Raw genomic sequence first — 25,177 nt, forward strand, 5'->3', positions numbered from 1 at the left:
ATTTCCTCTATATTTCCTCTCTGCTGTCTCCAAACTAAGCTCACTTTGAGTAAACAACCATCTTAAAAGAACACTTCCAGATTCTATTAGATGAGTGCTCACATGCTGTGTCCTCTCCTCTCTGGATTGTTTGGGCTGTCTGTGTGAGTTTGGGTTCACTCAGTGCCACAGAAAGAGAAAGTAGGCTATCACAGCACCACTGGCACAACACAGGCCGTCCACAGCAGACTGGCAGCTGAACATCAGTTCAAGCCGTGACGTGAATCTTTTCCACTCCTCAAGGAGCACTACACACACACACACACACACACGCACACACACCTCCCCTCTCCTCCTCCTGCTTCTCCCCCCCTCGGCTTCACCTCCGGGCAACACGGACTTTGATGGAAACCCGTCCCTGGCCTGTTTATGGACTTTAACTGCTCGGAGTCACCCCGAGGTAACAAATGTACAACAAGCCTCTTGTTGTGTGTGCGCCGTGCCACTTTGTGCAACTGCGCAAATTTATCTGCGCGCTATAGAACTTGTCTGCGCTTCATCAGAGGAGAGCGAACTTAACGCAGGTGAGAGCTGCATAAAGCTGTTTCATCCACAAACGAAGAAGTTAAATGAGGATTTTCTTTTGGACGACAACACCCGGCACTCATCTGGACTGTTGGATCTGGATCCAGAGCGGTTTCAACGCTCCGTGGCTGCTTTGTGGCTAAGGCGGCGGCGCGCAATGGCTACATCGGCTATAAAATAAAGGACCAACATGTTGTCGTTGGCAACAAAAGAATTTGTAAAAAAGAATGACCTGTTTATTATATTAGAAGTTTCTTCTTTCGAATATTTCTACGCTGCGTAAAATTCCGCCAAGAACCGACCAACCAGAGCAGGTTTGTCCACCAGCGCAGAGAAGAGAAGGGAGTTAGAAGAAAAGAAACACATAATATACAGAGACGGAATATAGATATATATATTTCCAAAATTCACGTTTCTTTTTTTCGGAGGACAATCCAAAAAAAGTGTCAAGTTTGTCCAAGGACGCAGAAAGGAGATGAGTGTCAGCACTGTGCTCCTGCTCTTCATCCTCTCCCTCACAAGTAAGTTCTGCTTTATTCTGTACTGATGTGTTTTTAAGTGATGTTATCTAGTACAACTGTTGTTTTTATAGCTTCGAGTCTGGAGATATACAGTCATAGCATATGACATATGCACTTTGGCCAGCATCTGTGCTTTTTAAGATGCTATATTTGTCATTATATATCTAAAAAAATCTTTCAAATAGACGAAGATCTCTCTCTCTCTCTCTCTCTCTCTCTCTCTCTCTCTCTCTGTCTCTCTCTCTCTCTCTCTCTCTCACATGGACACACACACATAAAGTTAAGTTAATTAGCTCTCAGTGAGCTGCAGAAGAGATAACTTACGCAAAGATGAATAAACGCAGTGTCCTGTATATAATCGTGCGCAGGTCACATTGAAGATGGCACTAATTTGATATTAACTTTTCATCAAATGCTGAGTTGTATTCAAAGTGCTGCGTTGCTGTCAGTTCATTAAATCTCACTGTGAGGAATCTTCGAGCAGACAGACTCAAAAAACTGCTGCTTTTCTGGCAAGAGATGTCCCTTTACATGAGTAACTGCATTTTTACAGCTCTAACTGCTGTTATGTACTGTATGTTTAAAATAAACTGCTGAGGGCCCAGTCCAACTTGGAGACTTTTTGTTCATTAACCCTCTATGGTTATGCATTATGATGCCAGTTAGGGAAAAATGTTTGGAGTGGGTTTTTTTTTTTGTCTTAAAACAGACTAAATAAACACCACATAGAGTGTTGATTTTATGTTGATTTTATGATTTTATGATTTTTTGTTTTTATTTGAATACATGCATATTTTATTTTGTGCGGGCAGTACATTTTACATTTTATTTTATTTATTTTTATCCCATTTTAAATTTATTTTATCTTATTGCATTTTACTGTTGTTACTACATCTCTTATTATTATTATTATTATTATTATTGTTATTATTATTGTTGTCTATTGTTTGTGCAGCACTTTGGAAACCTTGTGTTTGCTAAAATTGTGCTATAGTGGATTGGATTGGATTGGATAATCTGAAGACATTTTTTTTATAATTTTTTGTTTTTGGAAAGTTTTTGGGGTTTGTTGCCTGTAGGCAACATTGTGCCATAACGGTGCACAAGTGAAAAAGAGAGTTTTTTTTTTAAAATTATTTATTTAATAGACATGTGTAAAAGATTCAGTAGCTTCGACAGGGTACAATACAAAACATTTTCAATTTAAAAAACATTATAAAAGGAACTTTTTTAACCAGTTTCTTGTCTGGAGTAGCAATATTTTTTTCCCAGATGGAAAAGGGCCAGGAAATGACGTTTTGAGTTCTTTTTCTGAGTCCCAAATTCCAAGGATGCATGTGTGTATCCTTCGTGCGCTCCGAGTACCCATAATGCCTTGCGCACACCGGTCTACAGGGAGATTTAAAAATGGCGAGCGTAGAATCGGTGACGCAATATGTATTTAAATATATAAGTATTTTCAGTTTACACTGAATATTTGTTATCACGTAACTTACAAAACGTGTGTTCAAAGTCAAGCAAAAACATGAACACATGACAGTATATTTAGCTAAAAGATAATAAAAGTAATCTCGATACATTGCTGGTTAAGTTAATTAATGCCGTCTCAGTCGCTAAAGTTATTGTTAAATCATTTATATGCGTCAGATGATGATGTACTATGTTCAAAGGATATAAAGCTATGCCATTCAGAAAGTTATACATTTGCTTATTGTGTTAACAGGGACCAACAGTCCGCTATAATCCTTTATTGTTATTTATAAATAAATGTTTTTAAACTGCAGCGCTGAATTTTAGCAGGACGTCCAGTTACGCAATGACGCACAGCTGCACACTCTGAAGGCTGTCCCATTTTGTTACACCAGTTAAAGGAAGGACTCTGACCTCGTCTCTGGAGGACCCGACTCTGAAGGAAGGATCCTACCAAGGAAGGATCTTTTGCTGTGTTCCAATCCCCATACTTCCATGAGTACATAACGCAGTACACTATCCGCACTTACTAAGTACGCAGATTTCAGCAGGTTGTTCCAAATCTAATACTCCGTGGTGCACTTACCGGAAATTACACTCGCGACAGCCGCCGCGGCTCGTCACCCGCGAAAAACTTCCCGCTTTGAACGGCGAAAAAATTACCCTTTGTGTTGTTTAATCTTTCCTTCTACAATCCCGCAATATGGCTCCATTAACGCAGTAAATGTGGAGAATGTGCCGGTGTCGTCAGCAACGTTACCTACCGCTCCGCTGTGGTTTCGGCCACCATTACAAACATTTTTTTGAGCTGAGCGGCTCTGCCTGGCTCCGCCTCTTCCGCTACGTAGACAAGACGGCGGCCGTTGAGTGCGTATAGTGTACATCGTTCCACACTCAGCGTTTTGACCGTTATGAGTACAACATCCGGGTCCTTTAGGTTCACTTCTTTTCGCCGCGATCAGAATTGGAACACCCTGCGTACTCAAACTAAGTATAGTAAGTACGGGAAGTATGGGGATTCGAACACAGCACTTGACATTGGGATACAGCCAGTGTTTCAATATGGCCTCCTGGAGGTCATGTGACAAATTAAAGCATGGCTATTGGTTCCCTATACTCTTCCCTCTTTAAAGTATTGCATCACACAAAAAGATCCATTGTAGAAATTTAACAGGCCAAAAATGGGTATGTTGCCTTTTTGGTAGGGCAACACCATACCATAGAGGGTTAAGGAGTAGAAAGGGCAGTTTGCAATTATCTTTTTTTATTTTTATTTTATTATTATTTAACCATTTACTCTCCCCAAATAAAAGCATTTAATGTGATTAAAGCTGTTATCCATATGGCAGGGATAGGTTTGTGATGGCAAACCATTAAATCTCATCGTTTCATTAACTCATTAACATTTTATTGACTTGATTTATTTGAAGTGATTGATTGAAGTGCAAACTGATATCACAATCAGCAGGAAATAACCCATCATTTGTAGTTTTTTGTAAAATTGTGAAACACAAACAACCCATCAAGCTGCTAAAATCCCCAAGAATCTAAAAAATAAAGTCAAGGACATGACTTCAGTGTCCTAGCTACGTCCCTGAGTGTAGCTCTAGTTTATGTTGCCTTGGAAATCATTGAGGCAGAGATCAAACACGACCTCATATGTATTTGTACATCTGATTCACGTTGCAGGTACAGAGTGTGCCGATGAGTCAGAGCCCTTTATGACTAAAGACAGAGACATAAACTCAGAGGACCCCTGTGTATCCTAAAACAGGAGCTATGTCTTTGTTGAACAAAGTTGATTTTTTTTTTTCAATCAAAAGCAGCTTCAAAACTTCACTTTTGCCTCAGAGACATAGTTTTAAAAACTGTGTGTGACGTTCATACTTTTAAAATACTTGTAAGTAAAAGCAGAAGGAGCCTTTGAATAATTTACAGAAGGCTATTTTATGTCTACCGCTAAGAAAACACCGTCTCCTCCTGTCTTTTAGGGACAACACTTGGATGTCTCCACTACTGTCCAAAAAGAACAACTTTCTTTTATTAGCATGACCTTGATTCAAGTTGTCTTCTCGTTGACTTTTGCATCCTTTTGTTGTATGAACTTGAGCTTTGGCTTTAGCTCAACGGCTAACATAAACTACAAAATTAACACACAACAGGAAAAAAAAAAAAAATCAGAGCCATCAGTGTTCATCTACGCTCTACAATAACAACTGCACTCTGACAAAGATCAGGTATGACAGGCAACATAGTCAAGAATTATTCTGTAACATCCATCAAGGCAAAGATACCCTGAAATCTCCATGTGAATAATTTAAATGATGTAATACACCAAGAAAGCACTTTGCTGCGTCTTCCATCGTGTTGTTGTGAGTGTTGTATTTCCCCGAAGGCCTCAGAACTTCACCAGGCCTTGTACTATACAATGATGTTTGGCACCATTCCTCAATTCACAGTATCAGTGATTGAAAAAGAGATGGCGCACATATCAGTCATTCCCTGTATCCGTGTCACCTTGTTGCTCATCTTAGTAGACAGGTCCCGAGTCTATTTACTCCAATGGGAGAAGTGACCGTGAGCTCAGATTATAACCGATTCTCTCACCCCAGAGTCACTTTTTTTCACAAGCTACATATACTGAACAAAAATATAAACGCCCCATGTCAAATATTGATGCCACATGGAGTTAACAACTCTAAGTGAACATAGGCTGACTTTTACTTGTACAATAGGATTATTTCTCTTGATTTGTGTAACATTTTTAATCCATCTCTGTCAGTGAGCATTTAGATAGATAGATAGATAGATAGATAGATAGATAGATAGACAGACAGACAGACAGACAGACAGACAGACAGACAGACAGATAGATAGATAGATAGACAGATAGATAGATGGGATAGGAAATTACAGTGTAGCAGCAGCATTACACACAGAGACAATAACAACACAATTAAATAAAAAGAACAACCTAGGCATACATCAGCAATAAAATATAAAAATACAATAAAAAATAAAGTGTCTAAAGAAGGAGTATTGATTGATTGATTGATTGATTGTCTTTATTTTGAACATGCAAGCAAGTAAAAAAAAAACACAAAAAAACAAGCTTAAATATTAATAGATGAATAAATAAAAAACAAAACAAAAAAGCAAACAAAATTGAGAAAACAGACACTTTCTGCAAGCTCGAAAGGGAGTAGGAAGAAGTAAAAAAACTTATCGAGTCCTACCCCTTAACAGGTCTCTATATCTATATATGAGTATGTATTAAGGAGTAGCATTCCAGTGCAGAATAAATATGAATATGCAGTATAAAAATGTTGGTGCTATGAAACAAATAAGGTGCAATGAACAGTGTGCATAAAAAACACATAAAGTGCATAACGACGGTATGTAATGAACCAGACTATTTGTTATTGTACAGTGTGATGGCATGTGGCAGGAAAGATTTTTGTTCAGTGATGCAGTGATTTCACTCACTACATGGGTGTGGCCTCTCCAGACGGTGATCAGACACAATGAGCAGACACTCCTTATACTGGGGAAAATAAAAGGCCACCCCAAAATGTCAAATTTTGTCATATTCATCATGCCTCAGATGTCTCAGGTCATGCAGCAACGTGCCATTGGCTGCTGGATGCAGGGACGTCCACCAGAAGTTGCCGTGCAGCTGAATGTTAATTAGTCGGACGATTGAGAGTTCGTATTCGCCGGACATGTCGCCATAGAGCATCTTTGGGATATTAAAATATTGGGATGTTTTAAATAAAAATAAATTCAATACCCATCTGAGCAACACACTCTCACAAGATCTGGCAACACAGGTAGCATCAACATTGGCCAAACTGTTTCAAATCTTTCAGCGAAAGTCAACTAATGTTCAGGATATGCCCTAGCTATCAAAATCTTGTAAGGGTAAATACAGTACAGGCCAAAAGTTTGGACACACCTTCTCATTAAATGCGTTTTCTTTATTTTCATGACTATTTACATTGTAGATTCTCACTGAAGGCATCAAAACTATGAATGAACACATATGGAATTATGTACTTAACAAAAAAGTGTGAAATAACTGAAAACATGTCTTGTATTTTAGATTCCTCAAAGTAACCACCCTTTGCTTACTAGAATATAAGACATGTTTTCAGTCATTTCACACTTTTTTGTTAAGTACATAATTCCACATGTGTTCATTAATAGTTTTGATGAATTTACAATGTCAATAGTCATGAAAATAAAGGAAACGCATTGAATGAAAAGGTGTGTCCAAACTTTTGGCCTGTACTGTATGTTAGCAAAAGATAATATAATTTCATTATGCTTGATGTTTACTTATAGGAGGCTGGACGTGTATAACATGAAACCAAAGGCACAGCTTGTAATGCATCCTATTTTGCAATAGAGGATCTTGTCTTTAACTGAAACTTTATTGAAACAGAGACAAAGAAAATAAAGGAGAAAATCTTTTTGGTTCAGCTGTGTCAACATTGATACTTATTAACCCTTTGATGCACAACATGGGTCAAAATAACTCATTCATCCAAATTTGATTTAAAATTAAATGACCTAATACTATATTAATAGTAATTTGTTTCAAATAGTTACTTTCCACACTCATATATTTAATATATTTAACATGTGTATGTATCATTTTGTCACACACATACAGTGTATCTGGAAGGTTTTCACAGCACTTTACTTTTTCCACATTTTTTTTTATATTTCAGCCTTATTCCAAAATTGATTAAATTCATTTTTCCTTAAAATTATACACACAATACCCCATTATGAAATGTTTTGACCCATGTTGTGCATTAGAAGCATAGCGATACAAAAAGGGTTTTTATTCAAAAAGTAAGAGATGAAAACAAAAAATAGGATGTATGATGATCAAAAACAAACTAATTGAGGAAAACCTGGATACCGAATGATGAAATTAATTTATTGCAAAGATATAGAAAATTAAAAACTCAGTCGGGTCACTTTAGACCCATGTTGTGCATCAAAGGGTTAAAAAGAAATGTCCATTGTGAGTTAGTTATTGAAGTGCAATGCTACATTTTTGAGTACTCTTTTAAAAGTAATGGCTATTTCCTCAGCTGGATTTACTCATGCATCTCAAAACATCTGGATAAAGTGTGTTTTCTGGGACCATGCAGCTGCAAAAAAGGTGTGTCTAAAAACAAAATAAAAACACTAAATCTGAGGGAAATGATCTTGCTGCATGGACAGATAATTTCACTTGACAAGATTTCTTAAATTAAGATCTAGAAATAAGAAATTAACTCTTAAAACAAGATACGTTTTATAACACTTCTAAATCTCAGGGTTTTTTTTAAAATCTTGGTAAGCACCAAATAATTTGCAGTGCAGCCAGTTGTTCTTTATACTGTGTGTCTGTAGTTTTGAGCCCTTTAGACTTTTTCCAATTCTCCGTGCACTTTGTAGGCAGATGAAGTTCAGTGAGCCAGCTCATGTTTAAAATGTTCAATGCAACAGCAACACATAGTTAGAGTTTGGCGTCTAGACTCCGACCTCATCAGTCCTCGCAGATAATTTACATGAGGTATATAGGAGTGATGATTAGATATAAGTTCACTCTGTAGGAGCCTGCAGGTGGATGCTGGGGCTGAGAGAGCAGTAATACTGGTGCAGGGCAGCAGTGGCATTGACAGGCAGAGGGAGAGCTGGAGACTGAGGCCCGTTTACACGAGGACGCTTGCGGGTAAAAACGACAAAATATTTTATCGGAAGTGCCTTTCGCTTAGACGGTGACGGCGTTTTTGGGGCTTAAAGACGCAAAAATCTGAAACCACCCTCCAGAGTGGAAAAGTTAAATACGCTCCGCCGTAGCATGTCGTCTACACTGACAAGATGCAAAACTCTGATCTGATCTGCTCACGTCACGTATGTGTTTACGTCACATACATGCTCCAGTACAGGAAAATAAACAAACGTGGGATTATTTCCATGCGTCGGACCTTCAAGCTTCTCTGGCAGCTCTAATAAACTTACAGGAGTCTTTCCACCAAATGTACAGGATATGTACAGATAGTATTAGTGAACAGAGAAGGATCTGTAATTACCTCCATCACATTTTGGATGCAGCAGTTTGTTGGAGGCGAGCCAGACGGCTGTGAACGAGACCTGGGAGATCTAGTGATGGTGGAGAACTTTGTGGAAGGAGTAGCTGATGAAAATGTGTGGCGTGAAAACTTCTGCATGCCCAAAGATGCTCTTATCGCTTCAAGTGATGCCGCCTGGCTGCATACAATTGAATTTCACACACTTTTGCGTCACCGTATGCACACAGATTTCCTCCCGAAAATGCTCGTCTAAACGAGGAATAAAAAGTGAAGACGCGACGCCACTTTTGTGTATTCTGTTCAGACCGTCCTCGTGTAAACGTAGCCTTAGTTGTCTGCCTTAACTAGCTTGCAGGTGTCACTCCATTTCTACCAGAAAGCCCCACTCTGCTTTTACCAGCTGCCAGGCAACCAGCCAAAAGAAAGATTAGAAACTTACTGATCCTGGCCAAGAAATAGTCTCCCTCCAAACCAGCAAATTTCCATTTTATTAAGTTAAACTGTTTGCTTCCCACATCCACAACACCAGTGTCTGGGTTTCCCCAGGTTAAATGGCCCAACCCAGCCACACAACAAACACAGGTTATCCTCTTATTCCTTTTCCCATACGTCTATAGTTTGCTGGAATAGGGATAAATATGCAGACTAGGTATATATTAAATAATTCAAGATGAATTGACACGGTGGCGAAGGTGTATGTTTACACACAAATCCAGATGACACTGATTCACTGAGGCCACTTCAGATCTAAATGTGATTAAGTCCTCTAACTATCAAATCAAATCAAACTTTATTTATGTAGCGCTTTTCATACATAGAAATGTAACACAAAGTGCTTTACAAAAAATAAGGATAAAAACAGACAATAAAAATGACAAAACCCACCCCTCCCTCCCCCGCATACACATCTGTATGTACACACACATGCACATAGACACGCACGCACACAAGCACACACTCAGACTCACACACAGCACATATTGATTGAGGTTAACTATGACTATGAGGTTAACCTTCAGTTTAACATCTCTAATGCACAAGTACACTACTCATGTTCTTCCCTGATGACAAGTCGCTTATCCACTGAAGTTAAAATAAAGCGTAGACAGAAGTTCCATTAAGTTTCCCAGATCCCCTCGTCTCTCATTCACGCTGAAAACATTTGCGTTCACGGGGACATGAAAACTTAAAACAGCAGGGTGCAGTTGTAAAAAAAGAACATCCATGCTCACTCAGCCTTCCCTGCATGTAATCTTACAAAAACAGACAACTCATGTGGCACAGAAGGGGGCGAAGCCTTCCAGATATTAAACGCTCCCTGAGCTGTTGTCAGTTTGTTTGACAATGTAGACATAATGGCTGTGGAAGCCAGGAGAATGGGTCAAAAGCACGTTGCTTCTGACTTATTCATACGATCACTTTTACGTAACCAATAATTTAGGGCTGAGGAAACACAAAGCTTCAGGGATCCTCTCACAGGGATGGATGCATGACTGGATTTTTGTTTGTTCTTTTGCTCTAAAACCCTGCAGTAAAGCACGAGACTGCAAGACGCACACCCATACACACACAGTCACATTTTAAAGGGAACACGTGATTTAGCTTTAATGCCCTTTGGTAAATTTACTTCATTTACAGCCAACTTGTTTATTGTTCATCATGGTGACACTCGACTGTGATAGAGAGGATATCACGCTTGGAACCGCACAGCAGCACACACACGCAAATATAATGCGGTGACATTATTGTATTCAGTGTAAGAATGAAAGCGAGACATACTGTATACACTTCATTCTGTTCAAGCAAAGCAGTAAAAGTATATCTGAGTGTTTATTAACTCTATGGAGTCTTGGGCTATTTTGTGCGTTTATGAATCCTTCCGTGTCTTTTTTGTGTTGTTTTTTGGTCATTTTGTGTCTTTTTTTGGTCTTTTTGTGTCTTTTTGTAGTCTTTTTTTGTTGTTTTTTTGGTCATTTTGTGTCTTTTTTTGGTCTTTTTGTGTCTTTTTTGGTCTTTTGTGTCTTTTTTTGGTCTCTTTGTGTCTTTTTTTGGTCATTTTTTTCTTTTTGTAGGCATTTTGTGTCTTTTTTTGTCATTTTGTATCTTCTGTTTTTTTGTGTCATTCTGTCTACTTATTTTGTGTATTTTTTGGTCTTTTTCTGTCTTTTTCTGTCTTTTCGTAGTCATTTTGTGTCTTTTTTTCTTTTCTTTGTTTAGTCATTTTGTGTCGTTTTTTGGTCACCAAGTGTCATTTTTAGTCCTTTAGTCCAACATAAAATGTGATTTTGAATCTTTTTATTACTTTCAAAACACTATCATGCTCAATAAAGAATTTTAAATGTTGCAAATGTGAACAAAGGTTGCAAATCTAACATATAAGAGGGTTCCATCCAGTTCCATCATTTTATACTAAATATATTTGAGCTTGTCTCCAGTTTTACTTGGTATATCATCATCAAACTGAAACTGGCCTCATGGAGTTTACAGCCAGAACTTTAGAGGTAAATTTACAGTAGGGCTCCACGCTGCTTTGTTTTCTAGTCTGGATGTGATGAAGAAGTCTGGATTTGGTGCTTTTGGAGACTCCAGAGGGTTAAAGAACTTTTCCCACTCTGTGTATGGTGTGCAGGCAGCAGGGCGGAGAATGCAGAGGAGCGGCTGGTGAACTACCTGTTGGGTCCAGAGCGCTACAACAAACTGATCAGACCAGCTGTCAATAAGACCCAACAGGTCACCATCTCCATACAGGTGTCTCTGTCTCAGCTCATCAGTGTAGTAAGTATGTTTATATAGAAAACACACACATTTGTACACATGTATAAAGATGCCACACATCCTCATTATAGCTACATTAACTAATGACATCCTGATTCTGACAAAATGTTTATAGCTGTAGAACCAAAGCCCCTTTTGCTATATTATCATAAATCCTACGGTGGCCCTCACATCACTGCAACTTAAGAAAACACATACAAATACACAAAACACAAGCTAACTGAGAAACCATCTTCATCAATTTGACAACACAAGCGCAGCTGCAAATAGACCACAACACAACAAGTGTTTCCAGAGGACCCTTAAAAAAGATGCACACGTCTGGACATGCTAAGGTTAGCCGACGATCGATAGCATGCTAACGTTAGCGGGCTAGCAAGACTAAGACCAACTCAGTGCCATTGAGAGAGACCAACTAAAACGTGTATCATTAATTTATTTGATTTGTTTATGTGTGCTAACACTTGTGGGCTAATGCTGTATTTCATGTGAAAATATCATTATCATGAAATAACGTGATAATATCACAAGCGTGTTCAGACGTGTGCATCACTTTTAAGTGTCCTCTGGAAACACTTCTGTTGTGTTCTGGTCTAGTTGCAGAGCTTTTTCTTATTGTGTTGTGTTGTGGTCTTTGCAGCGCGTTTTCTAAATGCTGCGCTTGTGTTGTCAAATTGATGAAGATGTTTTCTCAATTTGCTTGTGTTTTTTAAGTTGCAGCACTTTGAGCTCTCAGGGCCCCATATAAATCTGTTCTGACACTGATTGCTATCTTTTAATGCCTCAAGCTTTTTTTGTGTATCTTATTTCCGTACACACTCGCTATCTGTGGTGTTATAGTCATGAAATATAGACAGCATACTTGTTTTCATAAAGTCATACTGGGCAAGATGCATCATATAGCTCCTCCAGGCTCCACTGGTTACAAAAAGGACTACGAATGCATCGAAGTCTATGAGAAAATGACCCTACTTCCTACTTGATTTATTACCTCAGCAAACTTTTTATTTATGCGTTTATGGTCTCAATCACTGGTTTCAAGTCTTCTACAATACAGCATGATTCTCATTTTGTAAATTATGGTGCCATTTAGAGTAAAATAGATGATAAAGCAGGGTGTGCTTTTGGGCGTGGCTACTTGTGATTAGCAAGCAGCTACCACAGTGCTGTCAGGTTTGGGTGTTATCTGTGCTTTCAGTTCATGAGAGTTAGTTACTTCCTTTTTCACAACAGTCTGTTTGTTCATTTTTGCATCTTGCTAACCCAGCTAGCTGATAACAACAAACTCTTGTCAAAATGGTTCCAAAAAAACAAGACAGCAACTGAGAAGCCAATTCTTTCTAAGCTTTTAAACAACTGTTTTTGATTGACATCTCGATGGCTCATTTTTATTCCCAGTAAGCCATGGCTTTACATACAACATACTCTGTTACTGCTTCAGTACACCGTCCCTGAACTTAAATAAAACAGCTACATACATATTACAACAGCACTGAATAAATATGACATTTTTATACAAGTTGTAATAAAAACTTTATGATAATGCAGCTTAGGTGAACCGGCAACTTTGATTTGCCTGAAGGTGTGAATGAGTCTGCCTCTGTCTGTCTGTCTGTCTGGCTTAGTCCTGTGACAGACAGGTGACCAGACCATTATGTACACCACCTCACACCCAATGCATGCTGGGATAGCCTGTAGCCCTCCTGAAACTCTAAACAGGGTAAGCAACTTAGAAAATAGACTGATGGACATTTTTTGTCTGTGTTTTTAGCATTTGGACTATAGCCTGTCAAACACTGCACACCATCAACACTCTGAACTGACAAATTTAAATTCAGTTAAACTACACACTGTGCTGTGGCTAATTGGTGTGCCCACAACATAGACATTTTAATGAACAAAACTTTCAAAATAAACTGTCATTAAGTGAAAATACAGTGAAAGGCTCAAAGTTATGAGACCAAACAGGTAAATGTCTTTAAAAAAAAAAGAAGTATATAATTGTAAATATATAACTTTATTGATACGTTGGCGTGGATACGCATTGTTCTGCTTCTCTCCTGATGACGGCTCGTCTTGTTAGTGACCTGTCAATCAAAGGTAGCCCCGCCCCAAATCATACCATTCTTTATCTTCTATTTTCTTCTAAACAGGGCCATTATTTACACGATTAACATCAAATCAAAATATTTTTTACTAGTGATTGAGATCATAGTGTTGTCCTAAAAAAAAATCTGAGGTAATAAATCAAGTGAGAAGTTTTCTCATTTTGTATTGAAATGAATGGACCCAAATGCTTTTGCAGCTGCCGTCAGCGCCCCCTGCTGGAATTTTGGGCAGAATGCAGCTTAAGGCACTTCCTGGTTTGCCTCCCTGCTCAGACCCGTAGGTTGCCGCCTGGCCCACAAACAAGATGTAAACAAGATGTAGACGTATCTTAGACAAGCTATTCGCTTCATTGCTTTTTAGCCACTAAGTCTTCACAACATAATCTTAGTTTTTTATAAATATATGTAATTTTGTTTTTATAGAGTGTTCATTTGTTGTCCCCCGGATCCCCAAGATCTAAAAATATAACATTCAGTTGAAAAAGACCACTGCATTTATGTTTTTGTGTGTGGTTTTACCATATTTCCGGAAAATTAAATTAATTTGTTCCTTTGTCTTCAGGGTTATATAACTTTTTGCACATTCATGTGACATATGACAGAACCATATATTCTGGTAGCACTGGTAGTCCTGGAAAAAAAAGGTGAATATTACTTTATTCTGCATCAAAGGGTTGAAGAAATAAATGCATTTAACAACAAAAAAAACTAGGCGGAAATAAGCAGGAAAAATTGGCTTAGACTCCCTAGGGTTAAAGCTAGCTTAGCTAGTCTTCTGTAAAAGGAAGAAGACAAACTAACTAACTCTCAATCTCTAAAACTCTTTTCAAACACAAGCAATTAGTGTCTTTGCAGTGTAGGCAGTTGTTGACAATGCTGGAAAAGCAACATTTTCTGCAGGATTTCCTGCCATTAAATCAGGCTTTCACCATCTGAAAAGACGAACAGGTTCATCTGCATTTCTAAAAAGGCCAATCACAATGATCTCTCTCTGAAATTACCTGTAAAGTCTCCCGTCTCGTGCTGGACTTTACTAGTTCTGAAAACCGAGTCAGTGGTCTTTCCAGGAGAGCGGATCATCACACCCAAGTATTTGTGTGAAAATACATTTTAGATTTTTTTCCCAATATGAATAACAATTGGAACTTTCTGAGTGTCAGGCGGTGAACCAAATACAATTTCTTCCATTTTCTCTGTGTAACAAGAGCATCCACATGACCACTTCTTTATGCTATATTGGTGCATCCCAGGGTTGGAGGTTCGGCGTAAACAAAGTGTCACGTTAGCAATCCTGCTCAAGAGACACGACATATAAATAATAGAACTTTGGAGTTACTGGATAACATATTCCCCCTTAGAGCAACCTCCCCCAACATACAGCCACTGTGCCATCTGTCCGCTAAAGAAACTGATATCAAGTTTCCATCCAACTTTTCTTAAGAAAGCAAACAAGCAGACCCCTAGTTTAAAAACAAAACAAAAACAAACCTTTGCAGGGGTTATTAACAGTGATGGTGTAACTGAATTTAAATTATTTAAGTAATGCTTCAGTGCTTGACACAAACCCTGGTTGACTAACATCTTTCTCACTCATTTGCTTGCACAAGATGACTTATATTGCACACAATGTCACATCAAATTCGCCAACCATTAATTTCAATTAGCAGGGCTTTAGCTTTCTGTCACAACCAGGTCTCACTTCAATCATGCATGTTTGACATCTGAAATTCAGTGGTGGAAAAAGTATTCAGATCCTTAGTAAAAGTACTGATACCACACTGTGAAATTCAAAACTTACTTTAGTAAAAGTACAAAGGTATCAGCATCGAAATATACTTAAAGTACCAAAGTAAAAGTACTCTTAATGCAGAATGGACCCACTCAGATTGTTTTATGTATTCTAAATATATTATTACATTATTTGTATTGATGCATTTATGTAAGCGGTTTAATTTTGTAAATACAGAGCTCATTTTAACTACCTAATATACTGTTATGAGGTTTAATTAAAAAAATGTCTCATCACTTTAAATATATCCTGTTGTTTTATGTTAAATATCCACCTAAAAAGCAGCTAAATGTATTGGAGTAGAAGTATAAAGTTACATAAATGGAAATACTCGAGTAAAGTACCTCAAAATTGTTCTTAAGTACAGGACTTGAGTAAATATACTTAGTTACATTCCACCACTGCTGAAATTGATCCTAATGCTACAATTTACAATATATTACATTGTCCCATTTATGACCACATATAATTACTTAAGGTGGACAGTACACTCTGAAACTCCTGCACAATAAAACCCACTTTAGTTGGGCACTAAATCTACCTTTTTCACAGCATTTTGTGAATACGTTTCAAAGGATGTAATTTTGCTGTAAAATCATAGTTATTACATCCTCTCCCTAAAGGTGTGCTTCAGTATTTGGGTGTGACCTTTACTATATCTTGCTAAAATCATTGCCAGTAGACAGAATTATAATAAACTATTTATATTGTAAAGTGATTTTTTCTATGCAAATAATGCTGATTGTGACAAGCTGACTATTGTTTTCTTGCAGAATGAGAGGGAACAGATAATGACGACCAACTTGTGGCTGTTTCAGGTACAATAATCTCTCTTACTGCTCAGTGCTCCACACAGTATGCACAGTGTGTGGGTGTGTTCTAGGGTTGTCACTATACTAAAATTTTCAACTTGATTCCGATACTCAGGAAAATATTCGATACTCGATGCCATTTTTGATACCACAAGGATAAAAACAAAGACCCCAAAATTTAACAGAATTTTTTTTATATACAAGAAAAATGCAACATGTAGAAATGAACAGAACCACAGGTTAAATACTACTGATAAAAACAGTTATGATAACAAGCTTCAGGTCTGAGGTAGTGCAAAAAATAGATAAATACAATTAGGGTTGTCAAAGTTATCGATACTTTTTTGAGTATCCGGATACGATACTCATTTTCAAAAGTATCGATACCTAGCCAAGGAATGAACACTTAAGTTAAGTTATTAATTTTTTTTTTAATCAAGCTTGCCTAATATTGTGCACAGCATACAAACTCAAAATATTGTTGTAATTGTTATTGTTTATTGTATATATTTATTTTCTGCACTGCCTCAGACCTGAAGCTTGTTATCATAGTTGCAGTTTCTTTTTGCACAACAGTTTTTTATTATAAATATTTAACCTGTGGTTCTGTTAATTTTTACATGTTGCATTTTTCTTGTTAATAAAAAATTTCTGTTAAATTTTGGGGTCTTTGCTTTTTTTACTGTTTACAATAAACAATAACAATTAGAACAATATTTTCGGTTGTGTGTGTTGCTGTTTGGTTGCGGGTCGACTTTTCTCTGCTTCATTCTGACACTTTTCAGTCACCAACATTTATGTAAACTTATTAACTCTATGCTTATGTATACTGACACTGTGTATACTGCGGGTATGGATACTTTTGAAACTGAGAATCGTATCCGGATACAACGCTTTTAGTATCGATACTTTTTTGAGTATCGATACTTTTGACAACCCTAGTGTGTTCATAATCACTTTCTCTGCAGGAGTGGAATGACTACAGGTTGAGATGGGACCCAGAGAAGTACGAAGGCATAAAGAAACTACGAATACCATCCAAACTCATCTGGCTCCCTGACATAGTGCTCTACAACAAGTAAGTATGTGCATGTCACCACAGCAAAAAGAAGACCAATTTGACATTTTAACGGATTACAGTATGGTATTAATGGAGGTACAGTATCTCATTCTACAGTATTAAGAGGTTTTCCAACATTGCCATCAGGGCGTTACAAGCAGGAAATCTGCTGCCAAAATAAGCCTGTTTTTCTATGGGGATTTTGTAATTAAAATGTTGTGCATCTTCTCTCTTGCGAGCCTGTTTTGTTGCTGAGTGGAAGGGGATTAGCGAGCGCTTAATCAATGTCTGCTTTTAATATCACTTAAGATAATCATGGGGGAGAGTTTGTCTGATTATTATCATTGCAATGAAGGGATAAAAGGTCTACAGTGCTGCATCAAGAGTTAGCTGCAAATATGTCTTATTTTAATGTAATTGTAATTACATTTCACTCACAACCTCTCACAGTGCTGACGGTGTGTACGAGGTTTCCTTCTACTGCAACGCCGTGGTCTCCAACACGGGAGACATCTTCTGGCTTCCCCCGGCCATCTACAAGTCGGCCTGCGCCATCGAGGTGCAGAACTTCCCCTTCGACCAGCAGAACTGCACGCTCAAGTTCCGCTCCTGGACTTACGACCACACGGAAATGGATCTGATCCTCACCAGCGACTTCGCCAGCCGAGACGACTTCACGCCGAGCGGAGAGTGGGACATAGTCTCGCTGCCGGCACGCAAAAACGAGGACCCCAACGACATCACCTACCTGGATATCACGTATGATTTTGTGATCAAGAGGAAGCCGCTGTTCTACACCATTAATCTGATCATCCCGTGTGTTCTGATCACCTCGCTGGCCATCCTGGTCTTCTACCTGCCGTCAGACTGCAAAGAGAAGATGACGCTGTGTATCTCGGTGCTGCTGGCGCTCACTGTGTTCCTGCTGCTGATATCAAAGATAGTGCCACCCACCTCCCTCGCAGTGCCACTCATAGGTCAGTCATTTCTTTATGTGTCTATGTGGAACTGTGAACCATTGCTTTGAGATGAATCATGTGCTATTGGAAATTAAATGAATTGGAAAACACCAAGCCAAATATAAAATATGTCAAGATCTCAGCTAAGATTGATTGGTTTAACCCTCTATGATACGTATTATGATGCCAGTTAGGAAAAAATGTTTTTGTCTTAAAATAGAAATTTTATAATTCTTTTTTTTTTTTTTGTGGAAGTTTTTGGGGTTTGTTGCCCATAGCAACATTTCACCGGGGCGGCTGTGGCTCAGTTGGTAGAGCGGGTCGTCTTCTGATCGGAGGGTTGGTGGTTTGATCCCTGACCATGGCAGCCTACATGTCGAAGTATCCTTGAGCAAGATACTGAACCTTCATCGATGTGTGAATGAATTCCCAATGGTGGCAGGTGGCACCGTTTAGGGTAGCCTCTGCCACCAGTATGAATGTGTGTGTGAACGGGTGAATAAGCGCAATCTGTAGTGTAAAGTGCTTTGAGTGGTCGCAAAGCGACTAGAAAAGCTCAATATAAGTGTCCATTTACCATAAAGGTGCACAAATGAAAAAGAAAGTTTTTAAAATGAATTTAACATGATTTATTTAATAAACATGTGTAAAAGATTCAGTAGCTTCAACTGGGTACAATACATGACATTTTACATTTAAAAACATTATAAAAGGAACTTTTTAAAAAAGGGTACAAAATTGGCCTTTATAGGGTACAGTATAGTACCAATATTTATTTTATATATGTTTTTGAGTATCTTTAAATTATACAAAAGACAAATAATTTTTAAATTTATCAGGATGTAAAATTGTCCACTGCAGGCAAGTCCATTCTCCACCAACCTTAAAACTGCATACATGTAAATAACACTCATGACAGAAGATCCAACAATCTCACAAGTCGATTTTGTTCATTTTTTAAATACTATGTCGAAGTCTGACATACAAACTGTTATCCACAGAATAAGTGTCAAATACTTGGAAGTCCATTTCATCTCCTGGTTTTAGTAAAGTCCATTCTCCATCAACCTTTACACTGTATTCATGTACAAGGTACTTATAGCCTAAGTACCTCTTACAACCCCACTTTAAATAATCCGAACAAATAATCCCTTTAAATTGGAACCTCAGAGCATGAAATTGGTGAGTGTGACATAATTCTGTTGTATTGATGGAATTAGTGATGTGTAAAAGTACATCCTCAAAAAAAGTAAGCCATACTGGGCCTTTATTAGAGACTTATTGTCCATGTTGGACATGCTGCCAGCAATTATCTATAATAAAAGACTTTATTATAGATGTGTACCTGGAATTACTCTCCGTCTAAAAACAGAGTAAGAGAAAGAAAAGAAGAAAAAGAAAAAAAGGCCCTGAAAACGGTCCAATTTGCTCCAATTGGTCAGTCTTACTGGGTCTTCTGCACCTGCGCTCTGCACCATCATTGCAGCTGGGGAATGACTTTAACAGCACTGTAGTAGCATTTTCTCCTTATAAATAGCTGTAACATCACAAGGACTTATACATATGATACTATGCAAAAAAAACCAGAAGGTAAAGCTACATGCCCAAGGCAAAAAAAAAAAATCAACTTTTGTGATTCTGTGAAGAAATATCAACATATTCTGTGTCTCGTACGAAAAGTTTCTAAGCACCATTTGTATGATATCTCACAAAATATGACACATGACAATTGCTAGTTTAATTCGCTTTGGAAAAAAATAACCATTTCAGGCTTCAAGAACACTACTTCCAGACATAACTTCCAGCACGGTCCATGGAGGACCTATGTGTCTTTTACCATTATTATATGTTGCTTTGCCAGTGGACAAAAAAAGTAAGCCATACTGGGCCTTTATTAGAGACTTATTTGTCCATGTTGAAAATGATAGAACTGGATGTAACCCGCTTATATGTTATATTTGCAACCTTTGTTCACATTTGCAACATTTAAAATTCTTTATTGAGCATGATAGTGTTTTGAAAGTAAAAAAAAAATAAGATTCAAAATCACATTTTATGTTGGACTAAAGGACTAAAAAAGACACAAAATGACCAAAAAAGACACAAAAAGACACAAAATGACAAAAAAAGACACAAAAGGACCAAAAAAAAAACCCACAGAAGAAGACAGAAAATTACTTAAAAAAGACACAGAATGACCAAAAAACCCACAGAAGAAGACACAAAATGACTAAAAAAGAAACAAAATTACCAAAAAAAAAGACACAAAATAACAAAAAAAGACACATCAAAAGACACTTGTTGAGGTTGTGCTGAAAAAAAAAATGGCATTTAAACATTTTTATTTTTTAAGTGGTGTATACAGGCAGGATGAAAATGATTTAAAAATGGACAAAACAGCCCAAGACTCCATAGAGTTAATGACAATGTGTTTAATGGCAGTCTTTCTGATCTTGTCTTTTCTCTCTAAGGTAAATACTTGATGTTCACCATGGTGCTGGTCACATTCTCCATTGTGACCACCGTTTGTGTTCTCAATGTGCACCACCGCTCCCCGTCCACCCACCACATGCCCGACTGGGTCAAACGCCTCTTCTTAATCCGCCTGCCTAACTTCCTCCTGATGAGGCGTCCAGGCTCCTCCCATGTCCGCGATAAACTCCGCAGGAAGTACCCCAACAGGAGTACTGTCGGGAAGAACACTTCCCAGTGCGGCACAGACAAGAGGCAGTACTCCAACATCAGACTCGGCGGGATCCGAACAGATGCCGACTCCTTCTACGTGAATGAGGACTTGGCACACAAGTTTTGCTGGAAGGTGGACGACGTCCCAGATGGAGGTGGAGGGTTTTCAGACTTCCGCAGGCCTTTGGCTGTTCAGTGGGATGCAGATGTGGAGGAGGCGGTGGATGGAGTGAGATATATCGCTGAACACATGAAGACAGAAGACGATGATGAAGGGGTGAGGAGATAAAGCCATGGCTGAAAGAATAAATGATGAACAGAAAGAGATAGGATCAAAGGCTGAAAGAAAGGGAAGACAGAATATGTTATTGGCAAGAATACAAAGAAAGAGAAAGATCAGATTATAGAGATGTGTGGTGACAAAGATGCAATATGGAGAAATAAGGAGATTTGTACAAGAAATGAAGAGGTTACCAGGGCCAGATAATACACGGAGCATTCTGTGTCTTAAATCCTTCAGTATCTGCTTTTGTCCTTCTGTCACATTATTACAACCATCAATTTTTTTCTGCAAATATCAGATAACCTCAAAAAACCTTGCACACACTCTCTTGCAAACACAAACTGACTGACTAACCCTAACCCCAAATTTGTGGCTTTGGGCTTCCAAACTTATACCAAACTCCCACACTTAATAAATATTACAAACAAGTTTTGCAGCTTTAAGTGCTCATGGCAATTTTTTCATCAAGCTGCCTCGCTTCCTCTCAGCTGCAGTGAAGTTAAAATTATACCCTGATATGCATTTAGTGTCCTTTGGTGCTTCATAGACACAGCAGCAGTTTATAAAACACTGCTTCTCATCATTATCGCAAAGTAAAAGCAATTACATTTTACTTGTTTTTTGGGTATTTGTACTTGAACATGTTGACATGCTTTAATGTTCAAAAACATGCTATTTTTTGCATATTAACTCAATGTACCTGGAATTACTCTCCGTCTAAAACAGTCAGTTTTATTGCCTGTCTCTTTAAGAAAAAGAAAGAAAAAAGGCCCTGAAAAACTTTTTTCACTTTTTTTCTTGTAAATCTGCGACTTTTTTCGTGCAGATTTTCCACTTCTGCGACTTTTTTTCTTGTAGATTTTCCACTTTAATCTAGTAAATTTGCAACTTTTTACTCGAAATTGAACTGTTTCTTGCAGAATTTTTTCCAAAATTTTTCTTTTTTACCTTGGAGGTCCAGGTCAGTAAAGTTAATATTATTATATTATTATCATACTGATTGGTCAGATGTCATGGTGTCACTGTCTGTGACGTAGCCTGATCTTTGCTGATTAGCTGGAAGAAAAATCCATGTGGTTCTACGACCAAACAGAGACATGGGGGACCCAGTTTTGATATCCACTGAAATTACCAAATATAGTTATTCGCCCAATAAAGGGTTAAGTACAGTACTTGAGTAAATGTACTTAGTTACATCCCACCACTGGTTAGAACATGGTGTTTCCCTGAAGGTCTGTTTCCACACACACGCTTTATAGCCATGGTTTGATCTGTACTAACTGGTTCTAGTCTAAACTTGTTGGTTTGGTTCCAGATCATAGAAGACTGGAAGTACGTTGCCATGGTGATAGACCGTCTGTTCCTGTGGATCTTCATCCTGGTGTGTGTGGTCGGGACTCTGGGGCTCTTCATGCAGCCGCTGTTCCAAAGCTACAACACACCCATCGCTGACGACACAGAGTGAGTCACACACACACACACACACACACACACATTACGATACATCGCAACACACCTGTTAACCCGGCCAAGACTGTCTTTTATACATCAATGTTAAATATGTAAGAATAGTTTTCTGTTTACTGCCCTACAAAGCCTAACTGCAGTAACTATATTTTTTTGGCCTAACTTGAGTTGTAACTAAAAATGAACTCCTTGGTGTCTGTTTTATGTTGTGACAAAGTTTTAGATTTCAATTTTGCTTTATTTCAGAGATATAATAATATAAAAACCACAAAATCCAATTAAAAACCAAGCAGTAATTGCACTTACCAGGGTCAGCTTTGGATATATATACTAATTTAAACATAAAAATAATAGAAATTATAAGTTTATTTGATAGGGAAATTATTATCTACATAGTGATTTACTTCATCACTATGTAGATAATAATAAGGGAGGTAAGTGACATGGCACTTATTTCTACATGTATTGATGATGTCATTTTGTTGCTAAAAAATCACGACTATTTATTTGACCTTTGACCCCAAAAACATAGTTAATGCATTGCTGTAAAAGGTTCTAATAGTGATGCACAGAGTGCAGTAACTACAGTGTTCAATCTTTCAGCTTTTATATTTGGTTTTCAGTGAATACAATTTTTTCAAATTGATTTTGTTATGAATGAAATGTCACATTTGGCTTTTTATTTGCTCTCACTTTGTGATAAAAATATTGGGATACATATCGTATTTAGATATTCAGCCTAAATATATCAGGATATGACTTTTGGTCCATATCGCCCTGCCCTACTGGTATATCAGGAACATAAAACATCATTCATGCACCAGCACTGCAAATTATTTGGTTCTTACCAAGATACAAAAAAAAAAACATAGATTTAGAAGTGTTAGATAATTTATCTTGTTTTAAGAGTTTATTTCTTATTTTAAGTGTTCCGCATGCTTATTTCTAGATTTAATCATCTTAATTCAAGAAATCTTGTAAAGTGAAATTATTTGTCCATGCAGCGAGATAATTTCCCTCAGATTTAGTGTTTTTATCTTGTTTTTAGACACACCTTTTTTGCAGTGAGGTGACTTTATGTCTTCATTTCTATTAACTATTTTTTTTTTTTTTTTTTTTTCATTGTATAGGTATGGAGATTTCTAGGATATATGGAGATGAACTATCACATCTATAACTGAGAAGCTGCACCAGGTCTGACTCTGATCTGTGTTTGCTGGTTGGATCTGATCCATAACCAGCATAATAAGTGAAACCACAACAGTGGTTGTCTTTGCAAGAGTGACCCTGGAACAAACACAATCATTCTGGGACACTTTTTTTATTATTAGTTTTTTTTTTTTTTTACTGCATGGCTTCTATTTCTGATGGACTATGCCACCCTCCAAGCAAAACAGTCATCGCAGGCAATCTTGATATACTTTTTATATCTCAAAAATTGTACAACTTCTAACAAGATGGTATTGTCACGGAGCCAAGAAGGTACTAACGCAGTTTTTGGTTGTTCTTAGTCTCCACAATGTAAAGAACAGCCACAAACCACAAATTTGGTGAAACATTCGGGTAAATTGTTGTCTTTGTTTCTGTGCTGCTGATGGAACAGTTGGAGCTCCTTACAGACACAATGTAAAATAGAGTTCAATTACACATAACAACCCCTATAAGACTATGAGGTCTGTTTTTCTCTGCAGCACTACTGATGTAAAAAAAAAAAAGACTTAATACCAATTGTTCATGTTGGCACAGTACAATGGACCGTAATATTCTCCTTTCTCAGAGCTTTATTGTAACAATGCAAGGACAATTCGTCCTATCCACCTTTTCCCTTCATAAAAGTATTAATGCATCAACTCTCTGGCGCTCTGTCCTCTCCATGTTCTGCTTCAGAGCGTTGTGCGTCATCTCCACCATCCACCTCCCGAGCGGTGTTGTAATCGTTAATGCATTGTCTTATTTTGAAGAATGTGCATCTCCCCTTCTTTTCTCTTCCTGTCTTTCACTAACTTGTTTGGTTGTTCTCTTATTTTCTCTCCCTTTGTGTTCCATGTCACATCTCACTTGTAGCAGCGCCAGGTTACAACGCTTATTCCAAAAAGTTGGGATGCTGTGTAAAAAAACAGAATGCATTGATGTGCAAATCCTTTTGGACTTACATTCCATTTAACCCTTTGATGCACAACATGGGTCTAAAGTGACCCGATATATATGAGTTTTTATGTTCTATATCTTTGCAATTAATTATTTATATCATTCAGTATTCCAGGTTTTCCCCTTTTTGATCATCATACATCCTAATTTTATGTTTTTTCTTGATTAATATTTTAATAAAATCCCTTTTTGTGTGACAACTCTTCTAATGCTTTAGCTAAGTAGCTTGCTATGCTAACTACTTAGCTAACTTCTTGGATAAGTATTTAGCTAAGTAACTTGCTAAGCTAACTACTTGGCTAAGTAGCTTGGCTAAGTAGTTAGCTAAGTAGGTTGCTAAGCTAACTACTTAGCTTGGCTTAGTAGTTAGCTTAGCACACTACTTAGCCAAGTAGTTAGCTATGTAATAATACAAAAAAAATGTTTCTTCATAAAGTATGCGAG

At 37.7% G+C, this 25,177-nt stretch overlaps 1 protein-coding gene across 1 annotated transcript; it reads left to right on the plus strand.

The window, feature by feature from the left end:
* The first annotated feature begins 962 nt into the window (after nucleotides 1-962).
* On the plus strand, nucleotides 963-24,946 carry chrnb5a (cholinergic receptor, nicotinic, beta 5a). The gene is made up of 8 exons (XM_059342042.1): nucleotides 963-1,085; nucleotides 11,277-11,422; nucleotides 16,093-16,137; nucleotides 17,100-17,209; nucleotides 17,642-18,168; nucleotides 20,622-21,112; nucleotides 22,434-22,579; nucleotides 23,716-24,946. Exons 1-8 carry the CDS (start codon nucleotides 1,040-1,042, stop codon nucleotides 23,729-23,731), a joined length of 1,527 nt encoding a protein of 508 aa, XP_059198025.1. The 5' UTR covers nucleotides 963-1,039; the 3' UTR covers nucleotides 23,732-24,946.
* Nucleotides 24,947-25,177: the final 231 nt, after the last annotated feature.

This window comes from Centropristis striata, chromosome 1 (genome assembly GCF_030273125.1).
Source record: "Centropristis striata isolate RG_2023a ecotype Rhode Island chromosome 1, C.striata_1.0, whole genome shotgun sequence".
Taxonomy (NCBI): domain Eukaryota; kingdom Metazoa; phylum Chordata; class Actinopteri; order Perciformes; family Serranidae; genus Centropristis; species Centropristis striata.

Excerpts from the sequence above, each read along its gene's own strand:
- chrnb5a (XM_059342042.1), top strand. The coding sequence starts at position 1,040 with ATGAGTGTCAGCACTGTGCTCCTGCTCTTCATCCTCTCCCTCACAA. Across the intron at positions 11,423-16,092 it reads TGTCTCAGCTCATCAGTGTA|AATGAGAGGGAACAGATAAT; the intron begins GTAAGTATGTTT and ends GTTTTCTTGCAG. Across the intron at positions 18,169-20,621 it reads CCTCGCAGTGCCACTCATAG|GTAAATACTTGATGTTCACC; the intron begins GTCAGTCATTTC and ends TTTCTCTCTAAG.